At 47.9% G+C, this 25,718-nt stretch overlaps 1 protein-coding gene across 1 annotated transcript in view; it reads right to left on the bottom strand.

Annotated features, from left to right (window-relative positions):
* The window catches only part of LOC149438156 (uncharacterized), a 91,608-nt gene that overhangs the window by 29,140 nt on the left and 36,750 nt on the right, over positions 1–25,718 (bottom strand). Inside the window, 5 exon segments of the mRNA XM_089660175.1 lie at positions 11,919–13,084; positions 16,980–17,115; positions 17,204–17,301; positions 17,418–17,541; positions 17,628–17,753. Coding sequence (XP_089516301.1) covers positions 11,919–13,084; positions 16,980–17,115; positions 17,204–17,301; positions 17,418–17,541; positions 17,628–17,753 — 1,650 coding nt within the window.

The following is a 25,718-nucleotide window of genomic DNA, read 5'->3' as shown; positions in this document are numbered from 1 at the left end:
CCCCTCTTCTCATCCTTCTCCTTCTCCTTCTTCTCATCCTTCTCCTTCTTCTCATCCTTCTCCTTCTCCTTCTTCTCATCCTTCTCCTTCTCCTTCTTCTCATCCTTCTCCTTCTTCTCATCCTTCTCCTTCTTCTCATCCTTCTCCTTCTTCTCATCCTACTTCTCATCCTTCTTCTCATCCTTCTCCTTCTTCTCATCCTTCTTCTCATCCTTCTCCTTCTTCTCATCCTGCTTCTCATCCTTCTCCTTCTTCTCATCCTTCTCCTTCTTCTCGTCCTTCTCCTTCTCCTTCTTCTCATCCTTCTCCTTCTCCTTCTTCTCATCCTTCTCCTTCTCCTTCTTCTCATCCTTCTCCTTCTCCATCTTCTCATCCTTCTCCTTCTTCTCATCCTTCTCCTTCTCCTTCTCCTTCTTCTCATCCTTCTCTTTCTTCTCATCCTTCTCCTTCTTCTCATCCTTCTCCTTCTTCTCATCCTTCTCCTTCTTCTCATCCTTCTCCTTCTCCTTCTTCTCATCCTTCTCCTTCTCCTTCTTCTCATCCTTCTCCTTCTTCTCATCCTTCTCCTTCTCCTTCTTCTCATCCTTCTCCTTCTCCTTCTTCTCATCCTTCTCCTTCTCCTTCTTCTCATCCTTCTCCTTCTCCTTCTTCTCATCCTTCTCCTTCTCCTTCTCCTTCCTCATCTCCAAGGGCATTTAAATTAAAGGTACAGTGTTCTGCACTAATTTAAAGGCTCTCTGAAGCCTAGAAACCCTTTTTATAAGTTATCTTCGTAGCGAATAAATTCGCATCGAATCGAATTTCTTCCTGAAATTCGCCGAATCAGCCGAATCGAATTTTTGAATACTTCGCTCATCTCTACTGATAACCATCTGAATGATGGCAACTCTTCATATTTACAACTGACACTCTGACCACATTATTAGGGTTTGGTGACATTTGGACTTCTCTTTTATCCTCTTTGATCTCTTCCTCTGGATATACATTTGGACCCCTCTTTTTTTCCACTGTGATGTCCCCCTAGATATACAGACAGACCCCTCTATCCCTGTGATCACCCCCAGAAATACATTTGGACCCCTCTTTTTCACCGCTGTGATCTCCCCCTAGATATACAGACAGACCCCTCTATCCCTGTGATCACCCCCAGAAATACATTTGGACCCCTCTTTTTCTCCGCTGTGATCTCCCCCTAGATATACAGACAGACCCCTCTATCCCTGTGATCACCCCCAGAAATACATTTGGACCCCTCTTTTTATCTGCTGTGATCTCCCCCTAGATATACAGACAGACCCCTCTATCCCTGTGATCACCCCCAGAAATACATTTGGACCCCTCTTTTTCTCCGCTGTGATCTCCCCCTAGATATACAGACAGACCCCTCTATCCCTGTGATCACCCCCAGAAATACATTTGGACCCCTCTTTTTATCTGCTGTGATCTCCCCCTAGATATACAGACAGACTACTCTTTTTATCCCCTGTTCCCCCCACCCCCCGGATATACGCTGCTCAAAACAATTAAAGGCAGACTTTGTAATCAGAGTATAGCATAGTCAATGAGACTCCTGGGATATTGATCTGGTCAGGTAAGTAGCAGAGGGGGTTGTTCATCAGTTTCAGCTGCTTTGGTGTTCATCATGATTGGATTCCAGGTTTTGAACTAAGAATGATAATTCTATTTGACACAAGAGATAACGGCCTTAATTTGGACCTGGGATTCCTCAATCATTATCCCACAGTTTTATGACTCCCTCTGTGAGTGTTATTCCCCCCCCCCCCCAGTCTTTGCTTTCTTTACTGTGTCTTATCTCTAGTCTTTCTGTTTTTTTTATTTGTTTTTTTTCTCATCCCCACATCTCTTCTAACATTCTGCTAAAACTTTGCAGGGCTTTTTTTCTCAGAGGAAAGGTGGTGGAACTCCCCCACCCAAACCTGGCCACGCCCCCATCAAACCCTAGGACCACCCCTTTAGAGAACAGGAATGCAAGTAAAATTTGGGAGGGGCTATAAAAGTAAATGTATGGAATTAACACCGCCCCCTCCCCCACATTAGTAAGAATAGCGAGTAACACTGCCCCCCCCCACATTAGCAAGAAAAGCGAGAAAAATTGTATCGCCGCTCCTTACCTGATGCTGACGATCCGCGCTATGGTAGGATCGACGAGCAGAGGGCGTGATGACGTCAGCGCGCACCGCCGGGTGTACTAAGATACACCTTTCCTATGGGGGTGGCCGCGCGCCCCCGATGTTTACACGCTGGCGGTAGAGGGGGGGGGGTGAAGCGTGCATGTCCCCGCTCACCGGCTGTGAGCAGCGGCAGTGACAGGTGCCGGGCACGCGCAAGCATGACATAAACAAGCCGCGTCCGGCACCTGTCACTTTCGCTGCTCTGCATAGCTTGTCAGCTCTGCAGAGGCAGTCGGTGAGCGGGGACAAGAAGAAAAAGGTGGCGGAACGCAGTACCGCCGCGTTCCGGCAGAAAGAAAGCCCTGAAACTTTGTAATAGTACTGCTTGGACCCTGAATAAGGGGACATACCCAAAAGCTTGTCCTCAAAATTGTATGTTAGTGCAAACAAAAAAATTATCACGTCAGTACTCAATTGGTGTTAATGAAATTACCAACAGGTGCTTTAGATGGGCAACAGTGAGACAACCCCCAAAACAGGAATGATTTTACAGGTAGAGGCCACTGACATTTTTTCCCTTCTCATCTTTTCTGACTGTTTTTCACTAGTTTGGCATTTGGCTCGGGTCAGTGTCACTACTGGTAGCATGAGGCCATACCTGGACCCTACAGAGGTTGCACAGGCAGTCCAACTCCTCCAGGATGGCACATCAATACATGGCATTGCCAGAAGGTTTGCTGTGTCTCCCAGCACAGAGCATGGAGGAGATTCCAGGAGACAAGAGCACAGAGGAGATTCCAGGAGACAAGAGCATGGAGGAGATTCCAGGAGACAGGCAGTTCCTCTAGGAGAGCTGGACAGGACCATAGAAGGTCCTTAACCCATCAACAGGACCGGTATCTGCTCCTTTGTGCAAGGAGGAACAGGATGAGACCTGCCAGAGCCCTACAAAATGATCTCCAGCAGGCTACTGGTGTGAATGTCTCTGACCAAACAATCAGAAACAGACTTCATGAGGGTGGCCTGAGGGCCCGACATCCTCTAGTGGGCCCTGTGCTCACTGCCCGACACCATAGAGCTGGATTGGCATTTGCCATTGAACCCCAGAATTGGCAGGTCCACCACTGGCGCCCTGTGCTTTTCACAGATGAGAGCAGGCTCACCCTGAGCTCATGTGACAGACATGAAAGGGTCTGGAGAAGCCGTGGAGAACGTTCTGCTGCCTGTGACATGGTTCAGCATGACAGTTTTGTTGGTGGGTCAGTGATGGTCTGGGGAGGCATATCCATGGAGGGACACACAGACCTCTACAGGCTAGACAATGGCACCCTGACTGTCATTAGGTATCGGGATGAAATCCTTGGACCCGTTGCCAGACCCTACACTGGTGCAGTGAGTCCTGGGTTCCTCCTGGTGCAGTGGATCCTGGGTTCCTCCTGGTGCAATGGATCCTGGGTTCCTCCTGGTGCAGGGGGTCCTGGGTTCCTCCTGCTGCACTACAATACCCAGCATCATGTGGGGAGAGTATTCAGGCAGTTCCTGGAGGATGAGGGAATTGATACCATTGATTGGCCCACACGCTCACCTGACCTAAATCCAATAGAACACCTCAGGGATGTCATGTTTCGGTCCATCCAACGCCTCCAGGTTGCACCTCAGACTGTCCAGGAGCTCAGTGATGCTGTGATCTAGATCTGGGAGGAAATCCCCTAGGACACCATCCGTGGTCTCATTAGGAACCTCCCCCGATGTTGTCAGGCATGAATACAAGCACATGGGGGTCACACAAACTACTGAGGACATTCTGAGTTGCTGCAATGACATTTCAGCACAATGGTATGACAGGCGGTGCCACCTGTGAGACTCGGCATGTGAAGGTAAAATTGCCGCACTGTGAAGCTAAGCATGGAGGTCACAGCAATGTGTACTCACCCAATCAGCTGCTTTCTTCATTTAGAGGTAGGTGATCAGGGGGCGGGTCTGTGACATCATCCTCTTCTAAGCCCCTCCCATCTGACCGTGCCCATTACTCTCCATGACATGCCGAGCAGAACTTGGTTTTCATGTGATGGGCATTGGGCTGATTTGTGTTCCCCATGGATTGAATTATTAGGTGTAAACCAGGCAGATGGCTTGTTCTGGGGATTGTCAGTGATCACATGTCCTGTTATATGGATTCAATATCCATCACTCAAACAGGGGCACCCACTACCCACCAGGGACTGCAAACCACCAAGGACCTCAGGCTACTATCCCACCTGGGATCGCAAGCCCACCACCCCACCAGGGACCACCAGCCCACCACCCCGCCCTCCGGCGCGCTGTCCCTCTGGTGAAACTCCGGCGACCCAACACCTCCTGATGCCGGGCCCTCATCACCTCCTGAAGCTGTGCACTCAACGCTGGGACTCCAGCACCCCTGACGCCGGGCCTACAACACCTCCAATCACCGCGTCCTACGGCTCGTCCAGCCGCCGCACCACAGTGCCCACCGATGCCGTGCCACAACACCCATGAACGCCGGCCTACAGCACCCACAGACTGCAACCAGCCAGCTGCGGCCCCAGCCGCCCACCACTCCCTCTCCCCTCCTACGATTGGACACTGATGAACTCCGTCATGGCATAACAGACTCTCCCCATCCTCACGTCCTCCCGTTCCCATGCCACCTTCCTCACCCTCCTCCTTCTCCTAACTGCTGGTGACATCTCCCCGAACCCTGGCCCTCCATCTCCCCACTCCCCTTCCCGGCACCCCCCTACTCACACCAACCACCGCAACCCCCTCAATCTCATATCTGCCCCCCTCCTCCCCACATCCACCCCTCCCTTCTCGGTTGCACTCCTGAACGCCCGTTCGGTTTGCAACAAGCTCTCCTCCATCCACAACCTCTTTATCTCCCACTCCCTCACCCTCCTAGCGGTCACCAAAACCTGGATCCAAGCCACCGACTCCACCTCCCCTGCTGACCTCTCCTATGGAGGCCTCGTCTGGACCCATTCACCTAGACTGAGCGGAGGCAGAGGGGTCGGTATGCTCCTACCACCGCTGAGCACCTTCCAGGTCCTCCCTAACCCCCCCTCCCTATCCTTCTCCTCCTTTGAGGCCCACTGCATCCGGCTCTTCTCTCCCACCCCCCCTAAGGATTGCGGTAATCTATCAGCCTCCTGGTTCCGCATCCCCCTTCCTAGACGACTTTGCCGCCTGGCTTCCCTTCTTCCTCTCTGAGCTACCGGCCATCATCCTAGGCGACTTCAATATCCCGATCAACGCCAACAGCCCAGCGACTTCCCAACTCCTCCTTCTAACCTCCTCCTTCGCGCTCACACAGCACACTCAGTCCTCCACCCACTCCAACGGAAACACCCTGGACCTCATTTTCTCCCACCTCTGCACCCCCCACGACTTCACTAATTCCCCCTTCCCCCTCTCTGACCACCACCTCCTCACATTCTCCATCTCCCCCTCCCTCAACTCCCCCCCGAAGCGTCTAACCATCACCCGCAACCTCCTCAATCTGGACCCGACCCATCTCCACCCAGCAGCTGACCGTCTGTATGACAGTATCCTCCCTCTGTCATGCCCTGACCTGGCCACTACTGCATACAACGACTCACTGCCCTCGACTCCCTGGCACCCCTAACCACGCGTAACATTAGACCCCGACCGCTTCAACCCTGGCAAAATGACCACACAAAATGCCTCAAACGATGCAGTCGCGCGCTGGAGCGCTTATGGCGCAAAACCAGATCCCCTCACGCGTTCTTCCTCTATAAAGCCGCCTACCTCGCCTACACCACCTCCCTCCACGCCGCCAAGCAAGCCTATTTCATAACCCTTATCAACACCCTCTCCACCTGTCCTCACCGGCTCTTCTCTACTTTCAAATCCCTGCTCTCTCCCCCCCCCCACCGAGCACCTCACTCACCGCCCACGAGATTGCCAATCACTTCCAAAACAAGATTGACGCAATCCGTAAGGACATTGTCAACTTGCAATCCACCTCTCCACCCAGCCTCCCGCCCTCCTTCAACCCCTCAACCCTCCCCTCCCCTGACCTCATAGCCGCACTACCCCCCACTATACCTAATGCCCCGCACATCATCACCTCCCCAACACTCAGCTCCCTCAGCCCAACTACCTCTGAGGAGGTCTCTAAGGTCTTCACTGAAGCCCTCCCTACCACCTGCCCCCTGGACCCTGTCCCCTCACAGCTCCTCCATTCACCCCCCTTCCATCATTCGCTCCCTCACTCACATCTTCAATCTCTCCCTCTCCACTGGCACCTTCCCCTCCCTTCTAAAGCACGCACACATCACCCCCATACTCAAAAAACCCTCCCTTGACCCCACCAACCTTAACAACCTTAGACCCATCTCCTTGTTGCCCTTCACTTCCAAGCTCCTTGAGCGACTGGCCTACAATCGCCTAAGCGCCCACCTCACTGATAACAACCTCCTTGACCCCCTACAGTCCAGCTTCCGTCCCTTGCACTGCCACCGAAACCGCCCTACTTAAAATCACCAATGACCTGCTAACCGCCAAAGCCAATGGCCACTATTCTATCCTTCTGCTCCTCAACCTCTCCGTGGCCTTCGACACTGTTGACCACCCTCTCCTCCTTGCCAAACTGCACTCCCTTGGCATCAAGGACGCTGCTCTCTCCTGGTTCTCCTCCTACCTTTCCCAATGCTCCTTCAGCGTCACCTACAACACTGCCACCTCCCCCTCCCTCCCCCAAGGCTCTGTGCTTGGGCCCCTCCTCTTCTCCATCTATACCTCCTCCCTTGGCAAACTTATTCACTCCCACGGCTTCAATTACCACCTCTATGCCGACGACACCCACATTTACCTCTCCACCCCCCACCTCACCCCCTCACTCTCTGCCCGCATCGCCCACCTCCTAAACGACATATCAGACTGGATGTCGCTCCATTTCCTCAAACTTAACCTATCCAAAACCGAGCTCCTGGTCTTCCCCCCCACCCCGTGCCCCCCCCCCCATCTTCTCCATCACTACTAACAACGCCACCATCACTCCCACCCCACACGCCAAAGTCCTGGGTGTCACCCTGGACTCCCACCTCTCCTTCCTACCCCACATCCAACTGCTATCTAGATCATGCAGACTCCACCTCCGAAACATCTCCAAGATACGCACATTCCTCACCCCAGACACCACCAAACAACTCGTACACTCCCTCATCATCTCACGCCTGGACTACTGCAACTCCCTCCTCACTGGCCTACCCAAACGAACGCTATCCCCACTCCAGTCTATCCTGAACTCAGCGGCAAGACTCATCCACCTCACCAACCGCTCCACATCTGCCTCCCCCCTCTGCCAATCCCTTCATTGGCTCCCGATTGCCCAACGCATCAAGTTCAAGCTGCTAACCCTGACCTACAAAGCCATTCACAGCGCCGCCCCAAACTACATAACTGACCTGATACCCAAATACTACCCTACCCGTGCCCTCCTCTCCTCACAGGACCTCCTGCTCTCTAGCTCCCTGGTCTCCTCCTCCCATGCCCGATTGCAGGACTTCTCCAGAATAAGTATAAATCAGCACACGTATATATATAAAATCCTCAGAAATCCCTTAAAGTCATATCAATATCCTTCCCCTGAAGTACTAATAAATCATATATTCATTGACTTAAACCCAAAAACCCACAATTATAGTGAAAAATCAAGACCCAAAGAGATTACCCAAAAATAAAAAATATAAAAAATATATATAAAAGAACAAAAATAAAATAAAGTCCCAATATGCAAAGTGTCCAAATAATGTGTCCAAACAAAGATCAATTTCTTGATAGGAAGACGCTTCCTACTCCACTGAAGAAGATGCAAATCAATCACAGGTGCTCTTCAAATACCTCAAAAAACAAAATCTCAACATAGTATATTACCTTTTAAATCCCAGAACTAAAGTGCCACACGTGTATCATGCAAAAAAAACACTCCAGTGTCACAGCACTCATGTGAAAAAAAAAAAATATTAATAAATATCACTGCAAACTATATATAAAGTGCATAATTACCCTAAAACAAACAGATTCCAGCTTGTAATCAACCACATATGTACAGAGTGCCCTTAGATTGGTATCCTCTTGTTCCTCAGGACTAGAGATGAGCGAATCGAATCAGGCGAAGTGGAATTCGATACGAATTTCGGGAAAAATTTGATTCGCGTCGAATCCGAATATTTGCCTACTTCGGGTGCGCGAATCGAATTTTTCCCGATCAGCCGGCAAAAGTGTCCCTGCAGAGAGCTCCGCTATTTCTGACAGTTCTCTGACAGTTCCTTCACATGTACAGCGGTTGAAACATCTGTATCTATTTGTTTCCATTTAGGATACAGATGTTTTTATTCGGAAACAGATGTTTCAACCGCTGTACATGTGAAGGAGCTGTCAGAGAACTGTCAGAAATAGCGGAGCTCTCTGCAGATACACTTTTGCCGGTTTGGAATTCTTATTTTCATCCTACTTCTTCTTCTTCATCCTCATCCTCAGAAGAAGAAGAAGAGGATGAGGATGAAGAAGAAGAAGAAGAATAAGTAGGATGAAAATAAGAATAATTCCAAGCCGGCAAAAAGTGTATTTGCAGAGCTCCTCTAAGTGTATCTGCAGAATAGAGTCTATTCTGCAGATACACTTAGAGGAGCTCTGCAAATACACTTTTTGCCGGCTTGGAATTATTCTTCTTTTCATTCTTCTTCTTCTTTTCATTCTTCTTTTCATTCTTCTTTTCATTCTTCTTCTTCTTTTCATTCTTCTTTTCATTCTTCATTCTTATTTTCATTCTTCTTTTCATTCTTCTTCTTCTTTTCATTCTTCTTTTCATTCTTCTTCTTCTTTTCATTCTTCATTCTTCTTTTCATTCTTCTTCTTCTTTTCATTCTTCTTTTCATTCTTCATTCTTCTTTTCATTCTTTTTTTCATTCTTCTTCTTCTTTTCATTCTTCTTTTCATTCTTCATTCTTCTTTTCATTCTTCATTCTTCTTTTCATTCTTCTTTTCATTCTTCTTCTTCTTTTCATTCTTTTCATTCTTCTTCTCACTCTGGTTTTGGCCCCGTGACTGCCCAAATGAGTGAAGTGTGCGGTGATTCTAAGATCGACGGCACTCATCTGCATGTCATACTGACTGACAGTATTATTTCTCTTCCCCAGCAGACTCCAAGGGCATTTAAATTAAAGGTACAGTGTTCTGCACTAATATAAAGGCTCTCTGAAGGCTAGAAACCCTTTTTATAAGTTAAATTCGCAGCGAATAAATTCGGATCGAATCAAATTTTTCCCGCAAATTCGGCGAATCAGCCGAATCGAATTTTTGACAAATTCGCTCATCTCTACTCAGGACCTCACAAACAGACCAGGAATCAGTATGTGAATTATAATCATATATAAAAACGATAAGATCAGCAAGACAGCATCCAACTCCTCATGCCCAGTATACGATCCCCTTTCCGTGTGTAGAGGGTCTCCCGATCACCAGATAATTCCCCCTTGCTACTCCTATCCAGCACTATCACTTTGTAGCTCTGGGGGACACCTGAAGTGCACCGTTACTCTCCAGACCTCCAACACACAGGGATTCCAGAATCCAAAATGGCTGCTGCAGCACTTCCGGGAACGTCACGTGCCCTGGACGCGTTTCGTCTCTTCCGGACTTTGTCAACAAGGACTTTGTTTGCAGTGATATTTATTAATATTTTTTTTGTTCACATGAGTGCTGTGACACTGGAGTGTTTTTTTTGCATGATACACGTGTGGCACTTTAGTTCTGGGATTTAAAAGGTAATATACTATGTTGAGATTTTGTTTTTTGAGGACTTCTCCAGGCCTTCCCCCATCCTCTGGAACTCTCCACCCCAATCCATCAGACTGTGGCCTACCTTCCTCTTCAGGGAAGCCTACCCCACCCTCACCTAACACCCGACCTCACCTAACAACTAACCTCTTCCACTCCTCCCACCACTCCATCCCCCACAGCCACTTCCTCCTGTACCACCTTCCCCTCCCTCCTAGATTGTAAGCTCGAAAGAGCAGGGCCCTCGATCCCCTCATGTAGTGTATTGTCACTGTCTTGTCTCATGTTCTGCCCCCCCCTCCCCCGCTACTGCACAGCGCTGAGCATACCCTTTGGCGCTATATAAATACTGTATAATAATAATCCTAACAGGAGTTCTGTCATTTTTCAGGATGTCAGTAAAAACATGTCCTCCGTCAGTAAATGTTCATGTTGTGTCAGTAATAAAAGTCCCGGAGGGTTGGGAACCCTGCAAGGGGGGCAGAGATATGTGACTGCCTAGTCCAGCCTTTCTCAGCCAGGGTTCCTCCAAAGGGTTCTAGGGCTTCCTTGTCACTTCATTGGGCTGTATATGGAAGTGTCACCGACCAGCCGTTTCTGGATACACAGCTTTGTCATCATTGCACACACACACAATTTTGTATTTCATTCAATACATTTTTTATTATAATTTCACTTTTAACAAGATTGGAAACAAAAATTAATGAAATAGTAAAGGCAGAAATCGGATTGGTCAGGGAGATCCCTTGTCTGGAATGTGGGGGCGGAGTCATTATTATTGGTGTACAATACAATACACAACGTGTTCCATTATTATAACAAAGTTTTGTAGAAAAGATCCCAACATAGAAAATGGGGAAAAGGAGGAAATAAAGGCGGATATGAAGGGGAATCTGTGTACGGGGAACACCTTAACAATCACCACCATTTTATTCTCCAGGGCCTCTGATGTCACAGAATAGATGTTTGGGGGTTTATCTCATCTTCAGGACCAAAATCTGCATTTTCCCATGTGTGCAAAATCATGCAGAAACAGCTCTGGCAGTGAGAGGGTTAATGTGGGCTAGATGGGATCCCTCTGCTGGGGTGACATTAGAGCTCCCCCTAGCTGCAGCCTGGTAATAACATTTCCCTCCATCCATTGGACATAATGGGGGATTTTTCCTGAAATACAGCAATCAATAACAGCAGCACAATACCACATTATGGCCACTAGATGGAGCCAAAGGAATCAGAGTATGAAATAAAGTATGCCCAATATTCGTCATGGCCGGGCGAATGTCACTCACATTCCTTCTAACTTTTTTTTTTTTTTAACTAAACCTCTAAGTGTTTGTGAAAGCTTCGACCATAAATATACTCAGCCAATGAAAGGCGATGACTCCATATTTATTACAGGTACTTCTATAGCACTGTCCATTTATACATAAATTGTTCATTTCCATCAGTCCCCGCCCCCGAGGAGCATACAATCTAAGGTCCCTAACTCACATTCATACATACACATACTAGGGACAATATAGACAGGAGCCAACAAACCTCCCAGCATGTCTTTGGCATGTGGGAAGAAACCAGAGTACCTGGAGGAGACCCCCACAGGCACAGGGAGAACATGCAAACTCCAGGCAGGTGGTGCCATGGTTGGGATTCAAACCAATGACCCTAGTACTGCCAGGCAGAAGGGCTAACCACTGAGCTGCTATCAATAGCCAACCCGGTCCCACACTTCATCCATGTCTTTGGCGGCCTCTAATCTCCTTATGAACTGTTTCTTCCATGATGAAGATCAGCCATGGAGTATATCTGAGATGTATAGCAGGGTGTGCTTCTTCCCCACATGAGAGCTGGGATGTCCAGCAACATTCATCTAGAAGACATTTCCCGCACTCAAGGCACTAATACACCTCCAGGGTTGTGTGGGACCCCCTGATGTACAGGAAGACGGGACTTCAGTGAGGAACATTTCCCTCACTCAGGACAGGAAAGTGGCTTCCCTCCTGTGTGACATCTCTTATGTTTGCAAAGATGGGACTTCACTGAAAAACATTTCCCACACTCAGGACAGGCATACGGCTTCTCCCCCGTGTGAGATCTCTGATGTGTGTAAAGATTGGATTTCTGTGAAAAACATTTCCCACACTCAGGACAGGCATATGGCTTCTCCCCCGTGTGAGACCTTTGATGTGCGTGAAGATTAGACTTCTCTGAAAAACATTTCCCACACTCAGGACAGGAATATGGTTTCTCCCCTGTGTGCAATCTCTGATGAATACGAAGACTGGACTTATCAGAAAAACATTTCCCGCACTCAGAACAGGAAAGTGGCTTCTCCCCTGTGTGAGATCTCTGATGACTGTAAACATGGAACCTCATTGAAAAACATTTCCCGCACTCAGGGCAGGCATATGGCTTCTCCCCCGTGTGAAATCTCTGATGTCTGTAAAGACTGGACTTGTCTGAAAAACATTTCCCACACTCTGCACAGGAATATGGCTTTTCCCCTGTGTGAGATCTCTGATGTCTGTTAAGACCAGACTTCTCTGAGAAACATTTTCTACACTGAGGACAGATATAAGGTCTTTTCCCTGTGTGAGATCTTTGATGCTTAACAAGATCTGATTTTGCTACAAAACATTTCCCACAGTCAGGACAAGAAAATGGCTTCTCCCCCTTGTGAGATCTCTGATGTCTGGAAAGATTGTACTTCCGTGAAAAACATTTCCCGCACTCAGGACAGGAATGTGGCTTCTGTCCTGTGTGAGATGTTTTATGCTCATTAAGACGACATTTAAAACGGAAACATTTCCCGCACTGAGGACAGGAATACGGCTTATTTCCCGTGTGAGATCTTTGATGCCTATTAAGATAGGATTTATAATGGAAACCCTTCCCGCACTCAGTACAGGAGAACCTCTTCTCTGTTGGAAGGCCGGCCCGGTCCCGCACAGTCTGAGGTTCCTCAGGATACGAGGAATCCGATGGTCCATCTACACTGGGTGGTGCCGGATGGACATTGGAGGGAGCCGGGTTTTTTCCTGGACTATACTGTGTGATGTCCTCATCTTCTACTTTCCAGTCTGCAGACAAAGTGAGACAATCCTCGGAGGTTTTCCTCATCTCCCGGCCATGGACTAAAATACAAAGACAAAGAGGATTACTAGACAGGAGCTGATTGGTTCCCCCAAACCAGGACTCCACCCACATCAGGCAGCTTGGTCTCTGAGGAGCTTACAATTCCACCATCAAGGGAACTAGGAAATGGCTCCTCTGATCTCCTACCAGGTCATTTCTTTATTCATGGACCTTAGTCAGAGAGTGAGGAAACAACCAGAACTGTCTTTTATAGGAGGGACAGTGATGAGGGGATTATAGGACGAGGGTCCCCACCCCCTCTATCACTCATCGCCATCTTCCCAACACAAGAAGTACTGCACTTCCTTATTTACTCCATGATTTAGTCATGAAGAACAGCGGGGCTGAGCCCCACCAGAGGTCAGAGAGTGAGGATGGGGAGAGAACAACCAAGATGAAGACTGGATGGATCCTGAAGACCACCATCATTGGGGTATTGACTCCTCCCTCATTATCACTTTCTGTTTAAGGGTCCAAAGTTGGAGGATGTTATCACATTATTATCACCATGTAAGAGTCTGTGCTCCAATCACATCATCCGATATAAAATGTCCAGCTGGGAGGAAATGGGTGGAAAATAATTAAGGCCTAAAGTGAAGGAAATGTGTATTTGCTCCCCGGCTGATGCTGAATGTTCGCCCCTCACACAGAAATGATCGGTCTAACAATGGAATGTTCGGTGTAACACTGAGAGACAGAATACAACAACAAATTCAGCAGAAATGCGTCTAACAAATGATGACTGATCTGCATGTTCATGAGGGAAAGAAGGATTTGATCCCCTTCACAAAACATGACTTAGTACTTGGTGGCCAATCCCTTGTTGGCAATCACAGAGGTCAGACGTTTCCTGGAGTTGGCCCCCAGGTTTGCACACATCTCAGGAGGGATTTTGGCCCACTCCTCTTGGCAGATCCTCTCCAAGTCATTAAGGTTTGGTGGCTGACATTGGGCAACTCGAACTTTCAGCTCCCTCCACAGATTTTCAATCAGATTAAGGTGTGGAGACTGGCTAGGCCACTCCAGGACCTTAATGTGCTTCTTCTTGAGCCGCTCCTTTGTTGCCTTGGCCGTGTGTTTTGGGTCATTGTCATGCTGGAACACCCATCCACCACCCATTCTCAATGCACTGGCTGAGGGAAGAAGGTTCTCACCCAAGATTAGACGGTACATTGCCCCGTCCATCGTCCCTTTGATGCGGTGCAGTTGTCCTGTCTCCTTAGCAGAAACCCCCCACCCAAAGCAGAATGTTTCCACCACCATGTTTCACAGTTGGGATGGTGTTCTTGGGGTCATAGGCAGCATTCCTCCTCCTCCAAACGATGAGTTGAGTTGATGCCAAAGAGCTGGATTTTGGTCTCATCTGACCACAACACTTTCCACCAGTCCTCCTCTGCATCATTCAGATGTTCAGTGGCAAACTTCAGACGGGCTGGACATGTGCTTTCTGGAGCAGAGGGACCTTGCGGGCACTGCAGGATTTCAGTCCTTGTCGGCGTAGTGTGTTACCAATTGTTTTCTTGGTGACTGTGGTCCCAGCTGCCTGGAGATCATTGACAAGATCCTCACGTGTAGTTCTGGGATGATTCCTCACTGTTCTCATGATCATTGACACCCCACGAGGTGAGATCTTGCATGGTGCACCAGACCTAGGGAGACTGACACTTGTTTTGTGTTTCTTCCATTTGTGAATGATTGCACCAACTGTTGTCACCTTCTCACCAAGCTGCTTGGCCATAGTTTGGTAGCCCAGTCCAGCCTTGTGTAGGTCTACCATCTTGTCCCTGACATCCTTGGACAGCTCTTTGGTCTTTGCCATGGTGGAGAGTTTGGAATCTGATGGTTTGATGGCTCCTGTGGACAGGTGTCTTTTATACAGGTAACACAATGAGATTAGCAGCACTCCCTTTAAGAGACTGCTTCTAATCTCAGCTTGTTACCTGTATGAGAGACACCTGGGAGCCAGAAATCCTGCTGAATGATAGGGGATCAAATCCTTCTTTCCCTCATGAACATGCAGATCAGTCATCATTTGTTAGACGCATTTCTGCTGAATTTGTTGTTGTATTCTGTCTCTCAGTGTTACACCGAACATTCCATTGTTAAACCAATCATTTCTGTGTGAGGGGCGAACATTCCATTGTTAGACCGATCATTTCTGTGTGAGGGGCGAACATTCCATTGTTAGACCGATCATTTCTGTGTGAGGGGCGAACATTCACCATCAGAGGGGAGCAAATACGCATTTCCTTCACTGTATGTAATGTACAACTTATCATAAAAGATACAAAAGTTAGGACTAAACAGTATTAGTTTTCTTCTATATTCATCTGGTGATCTAGCCAGTAAATCTGTTTTATAAAAACTCTGCAGCAGAATGTATCAGTTCCAGGGATGAGGCAGACCATTTACCACTGACAGGGGGCTTACAATGAGCAGCTTTTATTTATTCATGTAAAACTTTTATCCCAAAAGAAAAAAAACTGTTTGATGAAACTGATTATGAAGTGTGAGCTGGAGTTTGGCTTCAATTAGTTACTGTTTTTATATCTGCTAGTACATCTAACACTCCCCTCCCCCCAGACTGACCATGCTGCTGTCTCCACAGTGGGGGCGCTCTAATACAGAAGGTGTGTTACTGGACAGATCACCAGGAGAAAACAGGGAAAAAAGCCAAAGAAAAGGAATGCAGCCGCCACCTCATACTATGTCCAGTGATAGCAGTGACATCTACTGGCCACAGTGAGACATCACAAGACAACCTAAACTTAGGGAGAAACCAAGTGAAGAACTATACAATCAGCCTGAGCCAAGTACAGCCCAGCCACAAACTAAACCCACATAGTACCTCTATTCAGGACAAGGGGGGCGATACTAATAAATAGTGTAAGGATCACATCAAATTGGTGTTTAGTAATCAGAGATCACTTACAGGGGTTGTAACCCTCAGACATGGAATATGAACAAAGCATATCCCTCTACAGTGTGTACTTGTCTCAGTCGAGAGCACTAAGAGCCATTTCTGTCTGCTGTCTCCTTCCTCTGCGATCAGCATGAATCACTTCTGACAAGTCTTCCTGACACCAAGAGAAGAAATGTGAAAGGGGAGAAGCTCCAGCACACAGCCTGTGATTGACAGCCTCAGCTCTGTTCCTGTGTGCTGTGTGTACCTTCAGTCCAATCACCTTTAGAGCTCACCTCACTGAACTCTGCAGAATGTGACTTTATCTCTCTGTCTCTTTTTTTCTGACTTCTCAGACAAGCTGTATACATTCTGGGCTTTGAACAGTTGTAGAGAAGAGATTGCTGCAGATAAAAAGGTGCAACATATGTAGGATTTGTTTTATCTCTGTGTATCACCTGAGGCCAGTCACTGCACTGAGTATATGGAGGGTTTACAACCACTTTAAATGTTTACTGTAGACAAGTTGCAGAGATCCCACACCGCTGCCTCCCATCTCCTGAGACTGCACTCAGTGACTTGGGTCTGAGACACTACAGACATATCCCTCCACCCGGCACAGCCAGCAGATAACAGAGCAAGGAACCCTGGGAGAAATGTTCTGTCAGAGATCCTACTAGACCCGGACATGGGGCAGAAGATCAATAGCACACATCCCAGGTGCCTAGGTCTAGTAACGTCTATGGTGAAAATGAACATTTTGCTGCCAGCTGAACCCCAGAACCTCCATAAATCCAGTCTAGATACATAAATTGTGTCTGCAGCACAGAGAAGGAAGATTATCCGAGAGAAATCCAGGAATACAGGACGGGGAACACAGCTCAGGAAAGTGACCAGGGGATTACAGGCTGATATCACCCAGTCCCCGCCCTACTCTGGACCAATCAGTGAGCAGTATGGGTGGAGGAATGGATTTAGTGTTCATGACCCACCTGTGCTGATCTCTGTAGGAGTGTCCTCCTCTATAAATGTCCCCGTTATTCCATCCTCCTCCATAGACTGCTGATCATCCCTCACATACGCCTCTTCTTCTTCTGCTTTCACCTCAAATTCTCTCAGGTTTCCACTCTGAATATATAATAAAATGACATCAATGGTAACAATGCAGATAATGTACAGATCCTAATGATACTATCAGTGATTGTTCCTCATCTACCTGATGATGGTGAGGGATGGTGTGACCTTCCTGTGTGGAATCGCGGGAATACAGAGGACGGGGACATCTCTCTGGTGGGTTCCCATGACTGGATCCATCTGTAGGAAACACACACACTGACTGAATCCATTGTTTCTATGTGTTTATCAGATGATGGGGGATCTAGGTGGATCCTCCGTACTGCTCTCTCCTTTACAATAAAGTCTCCTCTTACCCGGTGATGTGAGGGGCGGCTGATTGTCCATCATGACGTCCTTGTAGAGATCCTTGTGTCCTTCTAAATACTCCCACTCCTCCATGGAGAAATAGACAGTGACACCCTGACACCTTATAGGAACCTGACACACACAATGATACAGTCACCATCCAGACACATCCCTTGTCTGTTACTGGAGAATGTCCCAGAATTCCCGGCACCGCTCACCTCTCCTGTCAGCAGCTCCATCATCTTCTTGGTGACTTCTAGAATCTTCTGCATGTTGTGTCTCTCAGGGTTTAGGGAGTCACATGGAGGCACTGTGATGGTCATATGATCACCTGACTTCAGAAGAGGAAATCTCTGTATTGAGGAACCAATAAGAATATCATGTTAGAATCCTCCTCACCTCTCCGGTCAGGTCTGTGTGATGTCATGTGACCTCCCAGAATCCTCCTCACCTCTCCGGTCAGGTCTGTGTGTAGGAATCATGCACACAGAGACTGAGGCGGCCCTCCGTTTTGTTAAGAATTTTCTATGTTATACCATTTCTAACTCCCAAAGCAGGCTACCCCCTACATCTTGTAGATCTCTCATCCCCCTCCCGTGCTGTGGGGTGACATGTGGCCTGAGTGATGAGAAGGGTCACTGAACTTCAAAAGACCTTCCAAGGGGTTGTAAACACAGACTTACTTTTAAAAACTCACTTTTCATATAAGTTGATATCTTCACTTAGAACATAACTACCTAAACATGGAGCCTATATGCGGAAGGCTCAGATTGAGGCCATTCTCCTGGTATGTGACACCCCTTAGCTGACATACAGAGAAAAGCAGAAAAGTATATCTCTTGAACCATTTAAGAACATATTTCATGTTTCATCTCTAACCATTCCGCAGATGCGGCTGAGTATTAATATACTAGTGACCAGGCCGGCAAATGTACCTAGGAAAAGTTATGAGCCAAAATATAAGCTATGAGAGATTCTGGTTGTAACTTAGGTCTCCACCCAACACCCCTCCCCAAAAGGAGACCATTGGTTACTACTCCAAAGAGACACCTTGCTGGGATTTGCTAGAAAAAGGCTGTTATGCTTGGAGTGTGGATGAGAGAAGAGAAGATTCTCCTGCTTTTAACATCGAGACTAGCAGTAGAGATAAGAAATCCTTTTTAGCTCATGAGACTTGAAGCTGCTTAACCCAAGGCTTTTTGGCTAGTACTTATCTACCTAAACTTCTGTTATCTCTTTGCTGTGTTATTGCTCTCTGTATATTTATATATATTGGTTACATCTTTTTTCTGTAAATATTTTTATTGCACCCTTTTGACCTTTTAGTAATAAAAATTACTTTCTGAAAGTGTTGAACTGTTTCTAAAGCTCTTTAATGCAACTTACGAATTCCTGCCCCTGGAGAGCGCTACTGTGTGTGTTTAACCCTCTGTATAACCTGCCTGCAGTGACAGTGGTATACAGATGATTATTTCAACCACCCTAGTGTTATTGCTGATATTGCTGAGTTTCCTCTTTCTCTGTACAAAAAGGAGGTGGTGGCAGTGTGAAGGGTTAATTGCGTAATTAACCTGACCCAGTAACAATTGCGCTCAGGCTGCTGGTACATCGATTTGTGGTCCAGTGAGCTGGAAAATTGTTGTGCAGGGTGCAGCTGGGCGTGGCATTGTTACACATTGTGACATCACGGTTTTAGATTGCCTAGTCATTCAGTCACGAGTCTGGTGAGAGGGGCAGGATTTGACGTCGCAATCGTCACACTGTGTATTATTAATAGAGATAAGAGTGATGTCATGTGACCTCCCAGAATCCTCCTCACCTCTCCGGTCATGTCTGTGTGTTATTAATAGAGATAAGAGTGATGTCATGTGATCTCCCAGAATCCTCCTCACCTCTCCGGTCAGGTGTGTGTGTTATTAATAGAGATAAGAGTGATGTCATGTGACCTCCCAGAATTCTCCTCACCTCTCCGGTCAGGTATGTGTTTTATTAAGAGATACGGGTGATGTCATGTGACCTCCCAGAATCCTCCTCACCTCTCCAGTCAGGTCTGTGTTTTATTAACCTCCCTGGCTGTATTCCCGAGTGTAGCTCGGGGTAAGGTTTCAGTACCACAAGCGGTAACCCCGAGCTACACTCGGGAATACCATGTGGCGCTGCTCCGCGATCCCTCAATCTCCCACCTTGTCCTCCGCTCCCGCGATATCCCACCTGCAGTGTCCCCAGCAATGTAATCCGGCAGATGCCGGCATCTGTCTTCTGGGTTCCGTCCCCTGCGAGTGTCGTGACGTACGGGGGACGGAACTGGCGGGAAATTTAAAAATGGCAAAAAGTGACATTCACTAAAATCACATCGTATAACATTCCTGTTTCAACCCATTTCACATACATTTGTCCCGAGTGCTTTGTCCGGCGCCCTGCCTGCATTTTTACTGTTCTTTCTGCCTGGAAACTGAGAAACGTTCATGGCGTCCAAAAAGCGTCCCTTTAGGTCAGACGCGGTTTTAGACCGGCTAGAGAACAGCGATAGTAAATCAGAACCACTTGCAGAATTGAGTGATAATGATTGGTGGGGGAAATTCCTCATCAGACACTGAAAACGATTCTGCGACTTTGCTCAGCGATGTGCGAACTTGGTGCTATATTTCACATTTCAGTGTTTTTGGTTTCATTATATTATTCATTTAAATGTATTATTATTATATTATTATTTTTATGATTATTTATTAAATTATTATTTATGATTTCGTGTTTCAAGTTTTATCCTACCCGGGATGTTTACTAGATTCTTGTTCAGACAGATTTCAGTGAGCTATTCCTAAAAATTACAGGCCTACAATAAAAAACTACATATTTCCATGCAAAAAAATGTACCGCTTTGAGCACAGAAATATGGACATAATCAGACCACTAGGGAAGTTAATAGAGATAAGAGTGATGTCATGTGACCTCCCAGAATCCTCCTCACCTCTCCGGTCAGGTCTGTGTTTATTATTAGAAATGAGAGTGATGTCATGTGACCTCCCAGAATCCTCCTCACCTCTCCGGTCAGGTCTGTGTTTTATTAATAGAGATGAGAGTGATGTCATGTGACCTCCCAGAATCCTCCTCACCTCTCCGGTCAGCAGGTAGATGATCTCCAGGGTGAGGTTTAGTATCTTCTCAGTCATGTGACTCCGGTCCTCCTCCATCCTCATTGGTGCCATCATGTGATCTATACAGGTCTCCTTGTAGACGGTTAACTTTGGGAAATGAAAGTAAGAATGATTTGGATGGTATTGGTCACACAATAATAGGATGTGGATGTGAGGGGGGAATAGGAGGGTTGCTGGACATATAAGATCTACTTCCCCATGCGAAGACAGTAGTCTGGACTGTTTAGTATTTGCTAAATTTTGGAGGTCCCGGGACCCTCTTGACCTGTCAAATCAGAAATCCCCTTTTCTCTGTTGGGTTTGTTTGGTCTCTGAACTGGTTTTGATGAGTATTAGATCTGCAGACAAGGAATGATAAATATGATCCTTCCTATGACTAGTTTGCTCTGAGGCAGTGCTGTGAGGTCAATGTCGGCTCATCATGAGGTCCAGGAAGGGGAACTTGAGGACTTTTGGCCTGAGTTGCTGCCTAATCAGGACAATTGGCAGAACTCCGGCTGCAAGGCTCCAATCTGTGGCAGCCTGCTGACTGACAGGAGTGATGTCACTGTCACTCTCTGCAGTAAGAGAAGAGATTGGATTGGGTAGCAGGAGGATGGTGCTGGTGGAGTAGAGAGCTGTGGGGGAGGAGCCTATTCTCTTCCCTCCAATGAAAGCCTAGTGTGGGTAGAAGGAGGACAGCAGGAGGATCTGAGTATCAATTATATTGTAGTATCCAGGACATTGTACAGAGTGGTGGTGGGTTCCTGGGGCTCTGAATTCCAGCACCGGGCACTGCCAGAGCCTGTGTCATGGGAAGGTATTGGAGTGTCTCCTGAAGATGTCTAGCACTGACCCCTGACTACCTTTTAGTCAAAATGCACCAACAGACCTCCTCTAAGAACAAGTGCCCACCAAGGGGTGAAGGATTGTCATTCATTCCGCTTCGTATCTTGGAATACATTATTTGACCAGTGAGATGGTAAGAAGGTGAAGGTTGTCTTCCTTTCCTGGTAGGAGTTCTGTAAGGAGGTCTGGAAAGTAAGTGCAGGTAAGAGGACAACCAGAGACCAAGAGCCCCCCTCCCTACCTCAGTGTCCCCCTGAGCCTGACAAACTTCTCTTTCCTCAGAGCCCTGCTCCCCGCCAATCCTATCAAAGACCCAGATTCCTTCAGCTACTCTACCCCCTCAAAACCCTTTAACTTCACTATCCCCTCAGGGGCCCCAAAGTCTCCCATCCTCAGTAACCCCTGAGAGACCCCTCAGCTCCTCTACTTCCCTCAGAACCTTCAGTATTTTCCTCCCTCTGACACCAATGATGGAACATATTCTTCATGGCCGGCTGGGGAATGTTTTCTTCCTCCTTCCCAGCAATGTAAGGGGCTCTATGCTCCATACTCCTGACCCCGGCACTCCATCATTGTGTTGGCTGCATAGTGTAATGATTGCCCATTGGCTGCCTGTGTAGTGTCATCATTGCCCTTTGTAGGCCATGTATGGTCAGGATGGTCCTTGTCTATTTATTGTCAGTGCTGTTTGTTTAGAGGACCATATTACTAGAATTTATCTCCACAATGAGGAGAATGTTCCGGCCCCGGAAGTGGGGAAATGTTCTGCCCCTGAAGGGGTTCATCTGGGTTCCCACACTATATATGTGTGTATCATCATCTGCTGGAGATAAAAGACGTCACAGTGACTATGGAGGGAGAGGACGGACATGACCATGGAGGAAGAGGACGGACGTGACTACGGAGGAAGAGGACGGACGTGACTATGGAGGAAGAGGACGGACGTGGCTATGGAGGAAGAGGACAGACATGACGGGGTTACCGGGTGTAAATAGAACATAACATCTTATTACCTCCTCTGCTGCCACTTCCACCAAGGTCTCCTCTCCACTTTGTATGGTATACAACTTCCTGTCTTTATTCCAGATGACTTCCTGTCTGTGCCTGACATCACTTCCTGTCTGTGTTCTATAATAACTTCCTTTTGGATAGAAGTAAGATCACCACCTTGTGGAGTTCATAGGAACTGCAGCCCTGAGAAACATTAAAATAACCGTTCCTGTGGTTTCCATGAAAGATCAAAAATAACTAAAAAAAAGGGGAGGGGAGGGGGGGAGAGGGGAGAGTCAAATCAGGAAGTACTAGGGCATGGAGATGTATGGAATCCATGGATCCCACATTTTATCACATTGGTGATGTAGCTAGGGGCAGTGTTGTGGATGGCTTTATAAGTTGTGGTTAGTATTTTGAATTTTATATGTTGGGTTAGTGGAAGTCAGTGAAGGGATTGGCAGAGAGGGGCAGCAGTCGCTCATTGGTTGGGTTGTCTAATGAGAGCGATCCCACCAAACCTGATCCTTCTGGGGGAGACAATGCAGAAATACATCCTAAAGTAGAAACATATATATCAATCCACTCATAATGACATCATCTTCTGGGAGTGTCTGCACATCCATCCATTTCATACACATTTCATTGTCTCAGCGGATCCCCTGCAGCCCATTAGCACCCATTTCCCTCTCTATGTCTCAGCGGATCTCCTGTAGCCTATTAGCTCCCATTTCCCTCTCTATGTCTCAGCGGATATCCTGCAGCCTATTAGCACCCATTTCCTTCTCTACGTCTCAGCAGATCTCCTGCAGCCTATTAGCGCCCATTTCCCTCTCTACGTCTCAGCAGATCTCCTGCAGCCTATTAGCTCCCATTTCCCTTTCTATGCCTCATCAGATCTCCTGCAGCCTATTAGCTCCCATTTCCCTCTCTATGTCTCAGCAGATCTGCTGCAGCCTATTAGCTCCCATTTCCATGTCTCAGCAGATCTCCTGCATCCTATTAGCGCCCATTTCCCTCTCTATGTCTCAGCAGATCTCCTGCAGCCTATTAGCACCCATTTCCCTCTCTATGTCTCAGTAGTGGTGTGACTACAGATGATCCCTCAATATCGCCTCTCCAGGAATAATGTCCCTTCAATCTAATATTCCTGAATCATCTATACAAGTCCTGTGCCAACAACAACTTCTTCATGATATCTTTAGGGCTGAAGCCCAAACCTTTCCCCAGAAGGTCCATCTTACCCGATGTCAGTCCAGCTGAGGAGAAGGTGACAATTCCATCTATTTCTGTTGATGATGAATCATCTGTTGGGATGGTTGGATGAGTGGGAGATCCCTTGTTGCAGCGTTGATGTTTCCTAGCTCCCCTGTGGCCGGATCTCTGCTGTTTCCTTGATTCTGATGGACAATACGAGGCCGGAGTTGTCCCTCTATAGATCCTAATAAAGTGCCTCCAGCAGAGGAGGGAAGTGATGGGTCAGAGGCTGTAGAAGAAGCTCTAGTGAGCAGTCTAGATGGACGAGGTGAGTCTTGTGTAGGTGGTGCTCCAGGAGTACACCTGATTAGTAGACGTTTAGATGTTGGACTCCTTCAGCTGCTCGGCTGACAATGCAGACTGCAGTGTAGACTTCACCTGTGTGATCTGTACAGCCAGACCAGCTTCTTCCTTCTGGAGAAATGAAACTCCGAGAACAATGGAGCTTTTGTTTAGGACTTGTGTAAACAGACCACTGGACTCCTCCCTGTCCACAAACAGACCAGTGGACTCCTCCCTGTCCACAAACAGACCATTGGACTCCTCCCTGTCCACAAACAGACCACTGGACTCCTCCCTGTCCATAAACAGACCACTGGACTCCTCCCTGTCCGTAAACAGACCATTAGACTCCTCCCTGTCCACAAACAGACCACTGGACTCCTCCCTGTCAGCATACAGACCATTGGACTCCTCCCAGTCCGCAAACAGACCATTGGACTCCTCCCTTTCCACAAATAGACCATTAGACTCCTCCCTGTACACAAACAGACAACTGGACTCCTCCCTGTCTGCATACAGACCATTGGACTCCTCCCAGTCCACAAACAGACCATTGGACTCCTCCCAGTCCACAAACAGACCATTGGACTCCTCCCTGTCCACAAACAGACCATTAGACTCCTCCCTGTCCACAAACAGACCATTAGACTCCTCCCTGTCCACAAACAGACCATTAGACTCCTCCCTGTCCACAAACAGACCACTGGACTCCTCCCTGAACACATACAGATCACTGGACTCCTCCCTGAACACATACAGATCACTGGACTCCTCCCTGAACACATACAGACCACTGGACTCCTCCCTTTCCACAAACAGACCACTGGACTCTTCCCTGTCCACAAACAGACCACTGGACTCCTCCCTGTCCACAAACAGACCACTGGACTCCTCCCTGTCCACAAACAGATCACTGGACTCCTCCCTGTCCACAAACAGATCACTGGACTCCTCCCTGTCCACAAACAGACCATTAGACTCCTCCCTGTCCACAAACAGACCACTGGACTCCTCCCTGTCCACAAACAGACCACTGGACTCCTCCCTGTCCACAAACAGACCACTGGACTCCTCCCTGTCCACAAACAGACCACTGGACTCCTCCCTGTCCACAAACAGACCACTGGACTCCTCCCTGTCCACAAACAAAGTTGGGGTCAGTTTACCTCATAGCCCCCTTGGAATAAGCTGTGCTTCTAATATTCAGCTAAAGTTATCTTTTTACATAGACAAGACAGCTGTCTTTAGGAACTTCTCAGGAGGACTTTGATCTGGTGTCATTTACCCAAAAAACCCCTTCCCCTCCTCCACTAAGAACACCCTCTTCCCCCCACAGGGGACACCCTCCCCCACTAAAGACCCCCCCCCCCCCCGAACAGAGGACACCCTCCCCCACTACAGACACCCTCTCCACTGAAGATACTCCATTCCTCTCTTTTCCTCCTCTGAAGACACTCCTCCCCCTCCTTTCCTGTGCTGGGGACACTCTTCTCCTTCTGAGGACACACCTCTCCCCTAGTGTTGTCACCCCTCCCCACTGAAGACACTCTTTCCACTGAGATCACCCCCTCCAGTCTAACCAGTTGCTGCCCAGTCTATAGCCAGATGGCGGTTGGACGAACAGCTCGCCCCTCCAGGTGGTGCCATGTGGCGTCCTTTCTGGAGCATGCACCCCGCAGGGCTGTGGTGCGATCTGTCACCGGCCATGTACCTCAGACACGGCCGATGACAGATCTGTGCACCGGCCCCGTTGCCAGTGCCATGTGACCTGCTGTGACCAATCACTGCAGGTCACAT

This window comes from Staurois parvus, unplaced genomic scaffold, assembly GCF_062004578.1.
Source record: "Staurois parvus isolate SC_StPar_1 unplaced genomic scaffold, SC_StPar_1.0 ptg001208l, whole genome shotgun sequence".
NCBI lineage: Eukaryota > Metazoa > Chordata > Amphibia > Anura > Ranidae > Staurois > Staurois parvus.
The sequence above is the reverse complement of the archived record's forward strand: the minus strand, read 5'-3'. Positions and strand labels throughout refer to the sequence as shown.